At 33.0% G+C, this 16,247-nt stretch overlaps 2 protein-coding genes across 3 annotated transcripts; one reads left to right on the forward strand and one right to left on the reverse strand.

Annotated features, from left to right (window-relative positions):
• Positions 1-373: 373 nt before the first annotated feature.
• Positions 374-5,904, forward strand: LOC108903872 (nicastrin). Its single transcript, XM_018706207.1, has 10 exons — positions 374-649; positions 707-805; positions 984-1,461; positions 1,520-1,800; positions 1,868-2,097; positions 2,147-2,500; positions 4,605-4,673; positions 4,728-4,877; positions 4,933-5,044; positions 5,222-5,904. The coding sequence occupies exons 1-10, from the start codon at positions 589-591 to the stop codon at positions 5,443-5,445; spliced, it is 2,058 nt and encodes a 685-aa protein (XP_018561723.1). The 5' UTR covers positions 374-588; the 3' UTR covers positions 5,446-5,904.
• Positions 5,905-6,189: 285 nt separating this feature from the next.
• Positions 6,190-15,121, reverse strand: LOC108903873 (prostatic acid phosphatase-like). Of its 2 annotated transcripts, none has more exons than XM_018706209.1 (8): positions 15,011-15,121; positions 11,806-11,934; positions 10,656-10,754; positions 9,833-10,069; positions 9,018-9,203; positions 7,673-7,796; positions 7,395-7,612; positions 6,190-6,514 (listed from the first exon to the last, which is right to left on the reverse strand). In XM_018706209.1, exons 1-8 carry the CDS (start codon positions 15,080-15,082, stop codon positions 6,335-6,337), a joined length of 1,245 nt encoding a protein of 414 aa, XP_018561725.1. In that variant the 5' UTR covers positions 15,083-15,121; the 3' UTR covers positions 6,190-6,334. The 2 variants fall into 2 exon arrangements, with proteins under 2 accessions (XP_018561725.1, XP_018561726.1); XM_018706210.2 differs by lacking the exon at positions 15,011-15,121 and adding an exon at positions 14,523-14,630.
• Between the last annotated feature and the right edge of the window lie 1,126 nt (positions 15,122-16,247).

A 16,247-nucleotide genomic window follows, 5' to 3' on the forward strand; every position in this document is an offset into this window, starting at 1 on the left:
CATAAACATGACACTACCCCCGGGGTTTACACAGACGAGCCGGCGAAGCAAGAAGAGCGCCAGAAGAAAGGGCCCTAGCCGGCGGGGCCCAGCCAGGACAAAAGGAGGTCCCACAAAGCGCCTACACCGGCCGCATTTGCGGTCGGGGTAGACGACGGATGGGGCCCACCTACGAAGGCTGTCCAGGCCTACACGAGATGAGGCAGGATAAAGAGGGATAATCCCCCTCGATCCCAAATCATTGAGGCCAATTTCTAGCCATAGAATAATGGCGCGGTCTAGAATTGATCTATGGGAGGCTTTACGACTCGTCTGGGATTTCTCATTTCTCAATGTTGGTCATCTTGATTAAATAATGATCTGTCACTGTCAAGTGTCAACTTTGTTTTTTTAGTTGTACTTTAGATTGTACGTAAATTGAGAAAAATGTAAAATAAAAGTTGCTTCAGTTATATTTAATATTTGTAAATGACAAATAAGGAAATAGTAATAATTTTTAAAAAATACAAGTTTAATATTACGCTGAAAGTCAAGAATTTGAGATTCAGACTTATTGATATATAGGTAACTAAGTAAATAAAGTGAATCATGGATATAAAATATGGATTTCTATTAAATTTTATTATAGTTCACTTATTACTGGGACTAGGTAAGAACTAAAAATGTAAGCAATTCCTTTGTTAATATTACTCAATTTATTTCTCAGTACATAGTCAAAGAACCAAAGATAAAATGTATGAAAACATTATTGGTACAAAAGGTTGTTATAGACGATTAAATTCCACTCATCAAATTGGATGTACATGTAAGTTTCTTTTTATTATTACAAGTAACTTAAACATATTCAGGCAAAAATGTTTCTGCTTATAGATTTTAGATGTAACACTGATATAATTTAAATAAACAAGAGATTGTGGTTTTTTATCATTTATTCCATCTGCAATCTATTTCCTACAATTTCAATTCTATTTATACTTTTTTAGCTAAAAGGGGAGGTTCTACAGGTGTCATTCACTATTGCAGAGATTTAGATGACTTGAATTTTATTCTAAGCAAAGGAATATCCGGTCCGTATGTACCAGTCCTTCCAACAAGATTTTTAACCATAGAAACAGTAGATAAATTAATAACTAGTCAACAGATATCTGGCTTGATACTGCATCCAAATAACGAAACACTGAACAGCTTCACACATGAGAACCAATGCCCAAATCCTCAATCAAGTTTAGAGAATACTTGTAGCAAAAACTCAACTTGGAACCCTTACGGTACTGGCTTAATATATAGAGATATTCCATTTCCAATTTTTTATGTAGAAAGCGAAGAGGAAATTGAAAAAATGAGAAAGTGTTTCGAGAAGTTCAATAACTTTGATTATGACAATCACAAAGACAGATCCCTTTGCTCACTAGAACTAAAATCCTTTATGTATGCCACAACAAACTCTCAGACTTGCAGACGGTAGGTGTAACAGAGGAATTTATTTATGGCACAAATTTTATACTGTATGTAATTTTAGACGGTCAAACATCATAACAAACTTAAACCCTATAACATTCTGCGATCCATTAGGCGACAACAACGTATGGGCCACGTTATATCCCCTTGTCAAAGGTCCAAGGAGGAATGAAACAAAACCCATAACGGACTTCAAATATATCGTTATTGCGACCCGTATGGACACTACATCAATGTTTGAAAAAACCTCAGGTGCCAACAATCCAGTGACGGGTATCGTTACGTTATTGTACACTGCAAAACTATTGAAATCTATGTTGAGCGAAGAAAACATACAAACTGGTAAATTATTTTTTTATACCGTTTGTTTTATTTTTAATATTTTCATAATTGTAAATTTGTATTTCAGCCAAAAAAAATATTCTTTTCATACTATTTAATGGAGAAACATTTGACTATATTGGATCTCAAAGGATGGTATACGATATGGAGAGAGGAAACTTCCCGATTAAAGGTTTAAAGGACAATAATAATATACTACCTATAATAAGGCCTGAGAATATTAGTTTGTTTATCGAGTTAAGTCAGTTGGGTAACAGCAGGGATCTTTTCGTACACTACTTAAAGCCAACTACAGAGGTAAATAAATTAGTTTTCGTTAATTTGTAAGTAAAACTTTTTTTTCCAGATAGAAAGTTTTTACAATAAACTGAATTATAACGGAAGTTACGTACATTTCCAAAATGTACCTTTGAGTTTACCGCCGTCTTCGCTGCACTCGTTTTTGAGAAATAATTCAGATTTTCCCGGATTGGTGATTGCAGACCACGAGAGAAGCTACACCAACTTTTTCTATAATTCCGTATATGATAACGCTTCTAATATAGGGTACAAGTACTACGATTCGGAAAGTCAAGTTAATATCCCAGAAGACAGTATCCAACGGTTTATTGTTAATATATCGGAAATTGTAGCAAAAAGCGTCTACGAAACTATCACAGGAAATACTTACTCTGGAGAAGTGGCGACTGATGCAGTTTTGGTAAGCTATTTTGATCAAAATTTATATTTTATGTTTGTTTTGTTTGGTGGTTTTGTCTTTTTTAAACTTTAATATCTTTTTTATTAGGTCAATTAATAGAGCATTAAATCAGTGATTTTGTGACAGAAATAGTAGTAGCAAACGGACTGTGACAGTCTGTAGATATGCTTATATGTTTCCCACTCGAATTTACCATTAATTAATTTTTTATAAACATTTTTATGCAAAAAACGCTTTTTTTAGTTTTTTGCTTATAAAACCTAAACTAATAAAGAAATCTGAATGATATAGAGACAATTTGTAGAGAATCGAAATACGAATAAAACGCGAGGTCGTTCGATCTGACTGGATAATTAGAAACGAAGAAAATCCGGAATAATCGGAAAATTTTTAGCGTGTCTTTAAAAATTCATTACTCTGTCATTTTGTAAGTTTAAGAGCTGACACTGTTCACAAAAGTAGTGAATAAGTGGTGGCCCAAAAATATAACAAGGAAATTTCTAAATCTTGTTCTCAGTACGGCTGCTTTCAAATGTTTCGTTCTTTCTCAGTATCTATAAGCTAGATATGATTTTCTCTGTCGGTGGGATTTAACCTGTAAATATATGTCACATTATGTTAAATGTTGTCACGGCTTTAGGTAGGTCAGTTATCTATCTTCTGCTGTAGCCCTACGTTGGGCGCCGTGACGCGGATTTTGTTCAGGCTGAGTAGCTTGCAATAGAGTTGATCTACCTCCTCTTAGCATGTTTAAAGGGTCATAAATTCTCATAATGGGTCTGGATGGAGCGTTTCTGTCTGAGTCTGTTTTCATCTGAGGTGCTGGAACGCTAGTCACCTGCTCGTTAACGAGAGGGTTCCCAAGTATCTCTAACGTTTCCGTTTTAACGTTCACCATGACGGACATCAGGGGATGACACAGATATGTTCGCTCCTCCATTGCGAATTCTAATTTTGCTTCGGAGGCCTAAGAAGCACTGTGAACACTTGCGCTTTATTTTAATAAAAGTTTGTATTACTGTAAATTTTTTGTGTAACAGAAAATCACTGTCTTTGTATTGGCTAAAGCACTTGAGTTTGATAGTGTACGGCCTCTTTAGAGTGCCCATACGCTAAGCTTTAGAAGCTTTATATGAACTGACAGAGTGACAATTGTGTACGAATTGCAGCATGGAATCTTGGTTTGGTAACTTTTTGGAGAATTATAACTCGAAATGTGGTTTAAAAATTCACAAGCTTTATTTATTTACTTATGTTTATAATAATGCAGTGTACGCAATGCGGTGATTGCTATAAAATATAAATCTTTGAAGTTCGGTCGAGTACACGCTCTGGCCAGGGATACATGCTCTGGTTAATAAACTGCGGAAAACCTGGGTAGGCGTTCGCACACTGGCCGGGTGGATTTTGTTAGGCGGCTTGACACATGATCCGGTTTATTTCCAGAAATTTTAGAATCGGAAAAACTGTGTCCTCGGTGAATACGGACGGGTTCGAAGTTGGGTTTGAAACTGATTCTGTTAATGTCGACCCTAAAGTCTTTTATGGGTGCGCAGATGTTGCGATTTTCGCAACTTTTTGGAAAGTGGGACGAAAATTTTTGGTTGTCGTCATCTTCCGAGGGAACCGAGGACCCTTGGTGGCAATCGTCTCATCTGGGTGGCTGGGCAGGTGAATTTATTGAAACATTGCTTGTCTGTACTGTTGTAGATGTCTCTAGGATGATTCTGGCGGCAATCTCAACATCTGCGGAGCCTCGTGGGAAATATTAGAAAGATCGGTGAAAATTGCTTGTGAATTCTTTTTATGTTAGTGGAACTGCTCTGTATGTTTTATATTCCTACTTTATGACGGAAACTGAGCTATATGGGTTCTTTTGTAGAATTAGGCTACTAATCTGTAGGTTTTGAATTTTTGTTTTTATAAAACTAAGTAAATGAATATTAAGATTCAGTGATAAAAATTCTGCCACATATCAAATATAATTTTCTGCAGATACAAACTAAAAAAATACTATTTTATAGTATGTAAACACGATATCACTTAACTGGCCTTAACAGGTGGTAATAATGGTAACAAAAATGTATATATTGACAATTTCTAGGTTGACGAAATGTTTCATTGCTACTTAGAAGATCCCAACTGCAAAATACACACAGCGACTCAAAAAATTGTAAGTACTGAGATGCGCCCCGTGTTGTATACATTCTATATGATACCATTACAGAAACTATCCAAAACGCCAAGTAGCTTGTATGTGGGGGTGGATCGAGTGTCGAATTATGCCACAACACTCACCTCCTTAACCCTCGGTTGGTTTACGGGGATCGTAGAGGGCAAGGGAGATATCAACTGTACAAACAAACCGAGAAATTATGTGAGCCCCTTCGAACTTTCGAGTAATGATAGCGCTAATCCGTCGTAATTTTTAGGCATTCCACTATTTCAATATGTCGAAAAGTATATACGAATTGAACGTTACGCTGTGCTACAAGGTTACGATGAATTTGACGGAAGCTAAGAGTCCGGCGTTCTTGATAGAAGGTCAGTAATTAGAGATAAGTTAAATGAGTGATTCAGTTATTAGCTTATTTTCTCCGGCCCCTTACGTGGTTGTTAATTGCTTCCAGTGTATCCTTTTATCTCTGTAAACTAAAGAGCGACAGTTTTTTTTAGGTTGGGAAAGACATTGCTCACTCAGAAATCTTTTTTTTTTTTTAGATTATGACTGGTCCTCCGGTTTGTACAGCTCTTGGACGGAATCTGTCTGGTGGGAGATGGGAGCCAGGATGTTTTTGAGGCCGTCGGCGGCCCACGAGAAAATGACCATAGCGATCGGTTCCATGTCTATGATATTTTCGTTTATTGTCGTTTATTTTGCCAAAACCCGGTCACACATTTTATTCACGTCACCCTTACCCTCGGAAGCTCCGGCGGACTGCTAAGGTATTTAAGTATTTTTCGTACTGATCAATAACGGACTGTCAATTTAAAACGTTTCTTTAATTTTATTACTTTGAGGAATCATACACAGGCCCATTGTGAATTTTCAGTACCGCTTTGTAATTTCTGTACACAAATTCGTGGGTTACACTTAAAATATGCAATTCACATGATTTAATATTTTAATGTAACACAGTAACAAATTGTGCTTCTATAGCGAGGCTATTGATTCTGTTCCCAGTTCTTTGAAAATATTGTTTTATTTCTTTTGAAATTATTTGGTACCCGTTGGACCGATTAAATATTGTCAAACGTTCATTGTGATTCATTTTTACATTGTAAAGTAATGTTTTTGTACCATTCTCGTTTAAAGTAACTAGGTTAATCTTATCTAATTTATTTTAATAACTATGTATATACCGTAATGATCTAATAAGTAAAATTTGCTTAGTTAATGAGAATTTTTTTATTTTTTAACTAATATAACTGAAACTATTTGTGGTAATAAATCGTAAGGTGTATAAACTGTTAATATCTCCGAATAACAATGTAACACCTTCACTTTATCATGTTTCCGATACTTGAAGCTTCAGAATTAGGAATATTCATTGGCGATTCATCTTTTATTATGTCGTTAAGTTGGCAGTGCCAATTGCGGCCAATAGTAGCGACTAATCGCTTATCTGTAAATCTGTAGGACATTAATCGCAACAAAAATAAATAAGGATTAAAAATAGTTTTCTACAGCATTTTATAGATTTTATTTATAAATATTCCATAATTTATGACTTGACTATCCGTCAAGATTTGCATCCTTTTAATTTTATCACAGACTGTGCCGATTTGAATATATTTCGAAAATCTTTTGAAAAAGTGTCATACGGTCGATGCCTAGGGACCCAATGAGGGTGGTACGATATAAGTCTCGTCACTCGTTTTGCATTCTTCTTCCCACTTTTCCGGAATTACGTCTTTCGTTAGCGTCACTAACTTTTCCAAGGGACAAAAAGTATCACAGCCAGGTAAAGTCATTTTATGTGGAGGCACGCTCGTAGAATTTCTAAGGTATATCTGCAAAAAATCGTGCGATGTAACACTTTTGCATCCAATAAATTGATTAAGAATTTGCCCAAGTTATGTTTGATGACAAAAAATTGGTGTGTGTGTTTTAATTACTTCTTTACAAACACACAGGGTCTAACGTGGAGTGGGGGGTCATATTTATACAGAACCTTAGAAACATGTATTCAAATTCTGTAAAAGCTATATGCGCTGTGACATGCTTTAGTCGCAGCTCATGCACAATTGACAACTGGGCTATGGCATTGTTATCAAATCTCATATTTAAACAAAAAAATAATTAAAAAGCAAATTTTCAGATCACCAACCGTACTGATTTTTGGTGTGTTACTTTTGTTGCGTGGGTGTTAGCCATTAGTCCCGCCGTCTCACAAAAACGAAAATTTAAGTCTTAAATAAGATAAACTATGAAACTACTTAACGAGTAATCTAGCGAAAACACAAGCAGTAATCAATTATAATTTTTATAGCACAGCACTTGAAATTTGGTAGCTAATCTAGCTAAACAACTGAACTGAAATAAATTAGCTTAGCTTTTATAAGCTTGCAACCCACAAAGGTACTTTACGAACACCCTCTTGTAAACCGATAAAGTTGAAAACTAGGTTAAAAATATAACCAACCAGGTGTGCAGACGTTGGTATATCCACTTTCAAAGGTGACATTTTAACGGAACAGTGGTGGCTAACCTTCGTTGCATCTTGGAAGTGTTCAGAACATGATGGAATTCTGCTTAAATTTAAACTGTTCACGGTTTAATTTTGTTAGTTTATTTTGGATTAATTTAATATGTCTAGCAACTCAACTATGTATTTGATTAAAAAAACAAGAATTTCAGATTCGTAGTCTGACTATAATATTTTAAACATACCTCAACTCCATACTTATCTGTAGCCAAGTCCTTCCACAACTCGAACAATATCGTAACACCATAACCCGGAATTTGGGGATCCCATATTTTTAAGGTACTCATGATATTGCTTATAGTAGAATCATGCCCTCCATACAAAAACGCTTTCCTAATCGATGGTGATATCGTGCCATCTGCCTTGGATCGCCAATCCTCTAGTAGTTTTTTCAACAAGACTCCTGTAAGTCCATTAAAAGCTGTATTGTTTGTAGTCTGAAGACTCATAAGGTTATACTAACCTCCTTTCAGTCTATTCATCTTGTCGTTATAGGCATTTAGGACGAAACTAAACGTAGTCGGTTCCAGCATCCTGTCGGGGTAATACTGTTGGATCCATTCCGGCAAAGTTAAATTGAACGCTTCCTGAAATGTAGTAACCACATTAGTGACATCAAGCACATCTAAATGTTGAAAAAAAAAAAAAGCAGTAGATCCGGGATATCTCAGGAACTATTAGAAATAGGGAGAACCCATGACATGTTCTTATGCTCGATATTCAAGATGGTTCAATTATTGTTAAATCCAAAATTTCATTACTCTTCTAGAAACATTTTAAAATTACCCGACTGCTGGATTGCTCAATGAAGTGGCCATCTTACTCACCAGATCTAACCTCATGTGACTTTCTTTGGGGGGGGGGGTAATGTTTTTCATGTACAGAGAACACCACTCGCCTTATTTTTATAATACTATAGTTAAACAACTGCCAAACACAATGACAACACTAGATGGCACCACTCCAAAAATATTTATGTTTGCTTTATAACTTCGTAACTATACCAGGTGTTTCAGAGTTGAAGTGACAAAAGCCTAGGGGAGATTCCGCTCAGAAAAATATGTAAAAAAGTCCGTATGCACATGGGTCCACAAGTGCTTTGTTTCCGAGATACAGGGTGTTAATTTAAAAAAAAAATTGAGTTTTCTAAAAAAACGCTCTAGCCGATTTGATTGAAATTTTTACGGTTTATTAAAACAATTATCATACATCAATTGGACCAATTAGATTTGATCCAGAATTTTCATGGGCGTATCCAGCGAGCAAGGTTTTTTTGCGGTTTTTATGTATTATTCAGATAAACCCACTAAAAATAGTACATTTGTGTCAATTGACTCCTTGAATCTTTTTAGAGTCTCACTTCGTTTTTATTTTATTAATTCTTTTCTACAAAAAAAAAAACTACATCAAATCTAATTTGTCCAGTTAATGTATGATAATTCTTTTAAGAAACCGTAAAAATTTCATTCAAATCGGTTAGTGTTTTTTTTAATACTCAATTTTTAAGTAAAAAACGAAAAAACTAACACCCTGTATCTCGGAAACGAAGCACTTGTGGACCCATATTCAGATGAACTTTTTTACATATTTTGCTGAACAGAATCTCCCCTAGGCTTTTGTCACTTCAACTCTGAAACACCCAGTAGATTCACTAGAAAAAATTATGCCAAATATCAAAAAAAAAAAACCCAAAAACAAATGAAAGTATCAAAATTCTGAATTGACATAGCAATAAAATTCTCAACAAGACGGTTTACGCTTGACAGAACAACAGTTTATATTCTACAAAAAAAAACCTCATAAATTACCTCAGCTTGAAGTGTACTGAAGACATCTTGCACACCATCAAAATCTGTGACATTTTGCCCCGTGACTTCTGTCAGTTCTTTAAAGAGAGGTTCGTAGTACTTAAACAGATTTTTTACTTCTTCCGAATTTATTACTTTGTCTCTTTCAATGTGATACTGAGCACATGGCTTCCTCACCAGTAATAACTAAAATAAAATCATGAGATGTGAATAAAAAACAATTCTCTTATTGAAATATTCCATTTATATATACAAGGTGGTTAAGACAAATTTAGGGGACCCACATTTTTTGCCAAGTGACCCCTTCTTTCGGAGTTACAGTACCCTTAAATCTGCCCCTAAGAATAGTCTTTTTTATATCTTAGAATCCTGTTGTACGAGAATCACTAAAATTGGTACACAGGGATTTTATGACATGTGGAATCTGATAATGCTACGCTTTTTGGCGGGGAATCCCCGTAAGACACTTTTTCATGGGCCCCTTGTCTTTGGAACCAAGAAAATTTGGTCACAAATTTGAATTTTTTAAAAATTATTAGTTAAAGCCATTGAATTTAGAAAATTTTTAGCTCTCGATATTTTTTTCGTAAAACGCAGCAATGTTTTTGAGGAAAATGGCGAATCACGATATGCATTCGAGACAAAAGAGGGGGCCACTTGACAAAAATAAAAAATACGGGTCCCCTAAATTTGTCTTAAGAATCTGTGACCAAATTTTGTTGCATTAACTTAGGGACACCCTGTAGATTTCTTTAAATATGAAATCACAAAGGTTTCTAAGTGTGACAATATTGTGATAATATATTTTTAATTACCATGTCCTGATCCAATGGTTCGGAATAAATAGGGATCGGTTGCCAATCTATCGGGCCCCATTTCTGCGTCTCTTCCGGAGGCCATAGACCGGCATTTACCAATTGCATACTAGCTTTTGTCCGATCTACATCTGTAGATTGCGTGTAGTAAAGATCGGGCGAATAGTGGTTTCCTAGAAAATCTCCGTATCTTTCCCTAAGAAATTTGCCTATGTCGTAGAGTTGAACCTTTCCTTCCTGGAATTGAGTTCAAAGTGAGGCACATATTTTAGTACCAACAAATGCTGGGTAGTCTAACTGTATTTTTTTAATAATTTGCATTTCAGATAATGAAGAATACAGTTGCATGACCTACTTTTTGTCCAGTATATTACTTTTCGATAAAATGCAAATCTATGCAAATTAGGAGAGAGAAATAAAATGTAGGTTGCAAAAAATCAACATATGTTTTTTTGTTCCTAGTCTTTTCTAATATAAAACTGTCTACTCGTATTACACTAATTTAAATTTGTTAATCTTATCAAAATCAAATTTTTTTTGATATCAGTTTTTAGATATAGACTCTAAAAGTAGCAAATCTAAAAAAAAAACATTAAAAAAGTGTTATTTGGACAAATATCACACGTAATATACAATTTTTTTCTTCATTTAATGCATTCTAAATAGAGAAATTACAATAACTTTCATAATATAATTGGCTTCGTATCTTTAAAATTGCTGAATTTTTTAAATGCACTGTATATTCTAGCTTTTAAATTAATAAATTTTCCACATTAATTGTTGTTTTCAAATATGTAGTAAAGGATCATAGCTATGTACTTACATTTGTAAGTTGCCCCCATCCTACCGGATAAAAAGTATGATTTACATAAGGATCATTTGGGTATGTACTAGCGGGGGTCCTTATTCCGTGTCGCATCACCTAAAATTATATTTTCAGTAACAAATTTTGTGTTGGTGTCAGTACTGATGTACAAGGTGTCCCATTTTAATGTACCAGGCCACATAATTTTTTTAATTGGACTTTTATAAACAAATATTTTGAACAAGTATCTGGATTGGAGGGGGTCAAATTATCGTGACCTTCATTTCACCTTGAAGTCAATTGTCAAGGGCATTTTAAGGTCAACCTTGATTTTTTAAATGGAAACCCATATTTTTTAATGCAGATTCGTATTCTGCGGGGAAAAATACGTAACTTTTATATGAAATATTTTTTTGAAAAGGTTTCGTTCACTCGACAGTGCACTATATTTTTACTGTTCCGTTCTAATTCTCAATATCTCAAGAAATAAGCAGGATTGTGAAAAATATTTCCGACAAAAGTTGTCAAGTTTTGGAGGGATCAAATTACCGTAACCTTGAAATTATCCTTAATGTCAATTATCAAGATCATTTCAAGGGAAATCTTGATTTTTCAAATGGAGACCCATATTTTTATTATAGGAAGCCTTTTCAAGAAAAATGTTTCATATAAAAATGACGTATATTTTCATGCAGAATACGAAGCTAATGAAAATATGAGTTTCCATTTAAAGAATCAAGGTTGACCTTGAAGTGACCTAGATAATTGACTTCAAGGTCACCATAATTTGATCCCCTCGAGATCTGATAGCTTTTGTTCAAAATATTTTTTTAGAAAGGTCGAATTAAAAAAATTATGCAGCCTGGGTACATTAAAATGGGACACCTTGTAGAATATTGATAAGAAAAGACATAATGTATTGATCTAATCGCTATTACAGTTTTTCAATTACAAATTCCATAATTCCTGTTATAAAAAAAAAATAATATTCAAAATTATTTAATTTGTATGATTTAATTACTCTTGAATGAAATGGTATATCTAGATCAATTAAACTGTTGGTTTTAATCTCAATATACATTAAAATTTATTAAAATGGGTATTTCTGAAGAAAACGCCAAAATTTGTACAAATAATTGACTTATACTAGGAAAATAAAATAACTTACCACATGGAGCAATTCTAATTGTCTGCCCTCTAGAGGTTTAGCTTGTATGCTAACCAGTATGGTTATCGTAAGAAAAATGATAGTCACTACCGTCATGGCAAGCAGAGTTGTTCTAATCCTTCTGATCATCTACAGTCATAATATATATGCATATTTATTCAACAATTTTAATCAAGATGCATATGGGTTTTTATCTCCCGTATAAACCGATAAATGGGGGAGATGTGAACAGAAACCTGATCAATGAGTTATATGACAAACTAGTTTTTAAAAAGTATAGTGCAAATTTTCAGAATACAAGCTATCGTGCATGATAAATAGTATCACTGACTTCACAGGTATATAAATGTCATACATAATTAAAATAATTGCGCTTGTGAATTACCAGCGAAACATAAAAATAGTAATTTATTTATAATCCGCGGTAACCGGTGTAAAAAAATTGCAAAGCTGGCAAAAGTGAAGGTCTGTCTGGGAATTATCGTAGGTAGTTTTAATGTGTGTAACCTTGACACATTATTAACGAAGTACTTCATAAAGTTCATTAGTCGGTGCATGATTTGCTTTGCCATGTTTATCTGAAAAGGTGCAGTTTGTAAGCAAGCGTAAGTTTCGATTGCCCAACAATAAATTGTTGTAAAAAGGCCCCCTAAAAGTTATTATACGTTGGTCGGAAACCATCAAAAATTAATTAGAAAATATGGCAAAGGGATATAAGGGATACGATTAATATGGTTGACCAAACTTTGTCTCGAATTAATAAAAAAAAAAATCCTTTGAAAATTTTGTCTAGAAACGTTGCGTTTTCAAGATTCAAGGTATTAAAAATTAACGAAAGGATATAGTTTATCAAACTGCAAAAAAACACATATGAAGACAGAAATAATATTTAATTTTATTAATTTTTTATTATAATCCTTGCGATTAGAATGAGCGATATGAGATATAATTTTTTATTATCATTATTATTATTATTATAATTATTATATATTTGTCTCAAAAATAACTTCCTGTCACACGTTTATTAATGATACGAGATTTTGACATTTTTCTGGAAATGACAAGCAGCAAGAACACACTTTTGTAAAACCTTGAGTGCTCTTTCATAATAGTTGAGTCTAAATTGAAATATCTTGAGAGAGAAAAATATTAACACGTGAAATTTACTTATTTCGCTTCCAAAACTACTCCCGTGTATGCCCTGCCTTCTTGAGTGATTACAACCCACATGACCACTGAGCATAGGCAATCCAACATTGTACGATTAGTACTGGCAATGAAAATTCCCTAAATCTTGGTGTCATCAATTTTATTCATTCGTTTACAATGAACAATGACTAACCGCTGCGTTTACACTCGAGATAATGCCATGGCTGATTCGTTGAATAAAATCTTGTGAAAAATTAAACCATCTTCAGCCGGTGAAACAGAATTTTGTATTTTAGTTTTCTATTTTACCGAAGTTTAATTGCTAACGTGAAGAAAATAAAATTACTGGTCATGTGGCTTGTAATAATTATGAAGGCTATTGAAAACGAGACATTACAGGTTTTTTTTAATTTGCGATGTGGCATTTGCTGTCAAAGCCTAAAAATCATATAAAGTTGTTATTAAACAAACTTTATTATAAAATTTTTTGAACGTTTCCAGAATTTTGTATTTTAATTTTTTATTTTACCGAAATTTAATTACCAACGCAAATAAAATAAAATTATTGGTCACGTGGCTGGTAATCATTATGAAGGCTATGCATATCTTGAAAACGAGACATTACAGAAGGTTTTTTTTAATTTGCGATGTGGAATTTGCTGTCAAAGCCTAAAAATCATATAAAATTGTTATTAAACAAACTTTATTATAAAATTTTTTTAATGTTTCCTTTGACCCACCTTGCCCCCTTTAAGATATAATATATCTTTTTGAATTAAGTAAGTAAATGTATGTTTACAAACAAATACAAGGATTAAGCTGTCAATCAGAAAATAATATTGCATATTTCGCAAACTACAACTTTTTTATGGCAATTTTTTGATAACTAATACAATTACACAACATTTGACTTTAAACTTTATAAATAAATTTATAGTCTACTGAAAATTAAATGTTTTTTTACTAAATCAAATGTTTGCTATTGTTTTGTTTTTAATAGGGAAATAAACGTACCACTAAGCATTGAAGTTATTCGGAAAATGTTTCTGCTGATTTCAAAAAAGATATGTAACGTTTGAACAAGTGAAAATGCTAGATAATAATATAATCGTTAAAATATTTGAAATGATAAGGGAAATCGAAATGTATCAGATAATTATTAGGCATAATTAGACAATAATTAGGTACCAGGTGTGTACTTTTACAACGGATGTCTGCATACTTGGTTTTTTTCTTTGTTTGAGTAGTTTGTCACGTAACAAAATATGTAAAAAATTTATAAAATGCTCTTGTCTCCTTTTTGAGCAAAGTTTAATATCATTAAATAAAATGCCCCAATAAACAGAGAAAAAAAAGTAAAATTGTGCCACAAATAAATAATTTCATACAATATCATATTTGAATTTTTTTAATTTTGTTTCGCTGTACTGATAAACGTTTTCTTGAAACATAAACACCAGTTTGTGTATAAATAGGTTCATGTGCTCACAGCACGTGATGAGCAGACTTTGTGCAAGACACATATTTTAATTGGCAAAATTTATCTTATCAGAAGCTATTAATCTTACTGTTTATGTGTATTGGAAACGGTTGTCAATTCACTTGCCACAAATTTGAATATACCCAACTTTCACCAATCCACAAAATCTGCTGGTTCATTTAATCATAATATACACATAATTGAAATTCATGTTGCATTGTTAAATGTCAATAAAAAAATATGATATGGTTGGCATACAGCGTCATTGGGTGGTATCAGGGATTAAATTATTTATTCTTGATTATTAGATAAGAAAAGAAGCTGAAAAGAGGCATGAATGAATTAAATGATTGTCGCGACCTTTAAAAGTTTATGAAGTCCAACTGCTGTGACCTAGAAATTTAAAATTCTGTATGCACTCTGGCTTTGGGTTATGCAATTCCATTGCAGTTTGCAGCAATAACACATGCCACCTTTTTTACATAAATCTACTAATATGTGTTTAGAAACATTACATTTAAAGATATAAGTGGTTTTTTTATTACTTTCATCAAACAAAAAAATGTATGCACTTACCTTCCATTCTTCAATGAAAAATAACCGTATGGAGCACAAAAAAATGCTGCATGCCCCATGGCTGATGTACATTTTTGCAAAAACTGTGAACTGCCCGATTTTCCTAAATTTAATGGACTAATTTTGAAACCACATAATTACTGAATTTTATTGGCCTTCGACCGGGTTGTTTATATAAATATTTATAATTATATTAATCATTAAAAAAATATATAGTAAATAATTCCTCGTGATATGACAGCAATTCTAAAAATTTCTTCCATATTTTATATTCGAGACCCTATCAAATGTTTATTATAACAGCAGAAACATTTTTAAATACAGTAAAAAAATATATATTAATCTTGTCATTGTTTACGCAATGAACGATATCTGGATATAAATTTAGTTTTATTCTGGTTTTGTCTGGATAAATAATTATAGCAATAAATAATAGACAAAATCAAGGTTTTAAATTTTATCAATTTGGGAACTGTTATTATCTTCCCTTTAACAGAATTTTTGATAAAATACACTACAGGAAAAAATTAAGGGAACAGCAAAAAATCTGAAATTTTTGACAGGGTGTATCTCGGTGAAAAATTGTATCGAGATTTAAAAAAAAGCAGTTTGAGGCTTCAAGTCTCTAGTTTCAAGATCTTTCGACAAAAAAATTTTTTGAGCTCCAGTTATTGCCAGTCATAGGAAATAGCGTGAGAAAAAAATTTTCAAAATTTTCAAATTTATTTTTAAGCGTCCACGGCTCAGGAATTTTTTTTCACTTAGACTGATGCATAGGTTAGCTTAATTATTCAGCTTTGTCTTGATTTTTTTTTGTCTCTGCACATAAATTTTTTGTTAAGATATCCGGCCTTAAATGAAATAGGATCTTTTTGTCTTTGATCATCGATGTCTCAGTAACTAATGACTGCACAGTTTTAATAAGAAAAAACTTGAACTCCAATCGAAAAAAGTTAAATCAGAAAGTTGTAGCTATTAAAAAAACCTATTGATTCCTGTTTTTAAATATACAGTGAGCGGCAAAAGTATGGAATATATTTATTTAAAAATCAGATGTTCGTTATTTGAAAAATCGCTCGGACCCGTCGAATTATATTTTTAGTTGCACATTTTCTGAAGCAATTTTCATTTATACAGGGTGGCCCAAAAAAAAGTTATGAAATCAAGGCCAACTTTTTTAAATGGAAACCCCATTTTTTTGTATTTTTATTCAATTCTCTATGGAATTCTGATCATT

The sequence above is a fragment of the Anoplophora glabripennis genome, unplaced genomic scaffold (genome assembly GCF_000390285.2).
Source record: "Anoplophora glabripennis isolate ALB-LARVAE unplaced genomic scaffold, Agla_2.0 scaffold49, whole genome shotgun sequence".
NCBI classification, from domain to species: domain Eukaryota; kingdom Metazoa; phylum Arthropoda; class Insecta; order Coleoptera; family Cerambycidae; genus Anoplophora; species Anoplophora glabripennis.

What these genes read in the sequence shown, in the direction of transcription:
- LOC108903872 (XM_018706207.1), top strand. Translation starts at nt 589, where the DNA reads ATGGATATAAAATATGGATTTCTATTAAATTTTATTATAGTTCACTTA. An exon ending in ACTTAAAGCCAACTACAGAG is followed by an intron (nt 2,098 to 2,146) that starts GTAAATAAATTA and finishes TTTTTTTTCCAG; the next exon opens with ATAGAAAGTTTTTACAATAA. An exon ending in TCCGGCGTTCTTGATAGAAG is followed by an intron (nt 5,045 to 5,221) that starts GTCAGTAATTAG and finishes TTTTTTTTTTAG; the next exon opens with ATTATGACTGGTCCTCCGGT.
- LOC108903873 (XM_018706209.1), bottom strand. Translation starts at nt 15,082, where the DNA reads ATGTACATCAGCCATGGGGCATGCAGCATTTTTTTGTGCTCCATACGG. An exon ending in AACCATTGGATCAGGACATG is followed by an intron (nt 9,204 to 9,832) that starts GTAATTAAAAAT and finishes ATTTTATTTTAG; the next exon opens with TTATTACTGGTGAGGAAGCC. An exon ending in GATGAATAGACTGAAAGGAG is followed by an intron (nt 7,613 to 7,672) that starts GTTAGTATAACC and finishes ATGGACTTACAG; the next exon opens with GAGTCTTGTTGAAAAAACTA.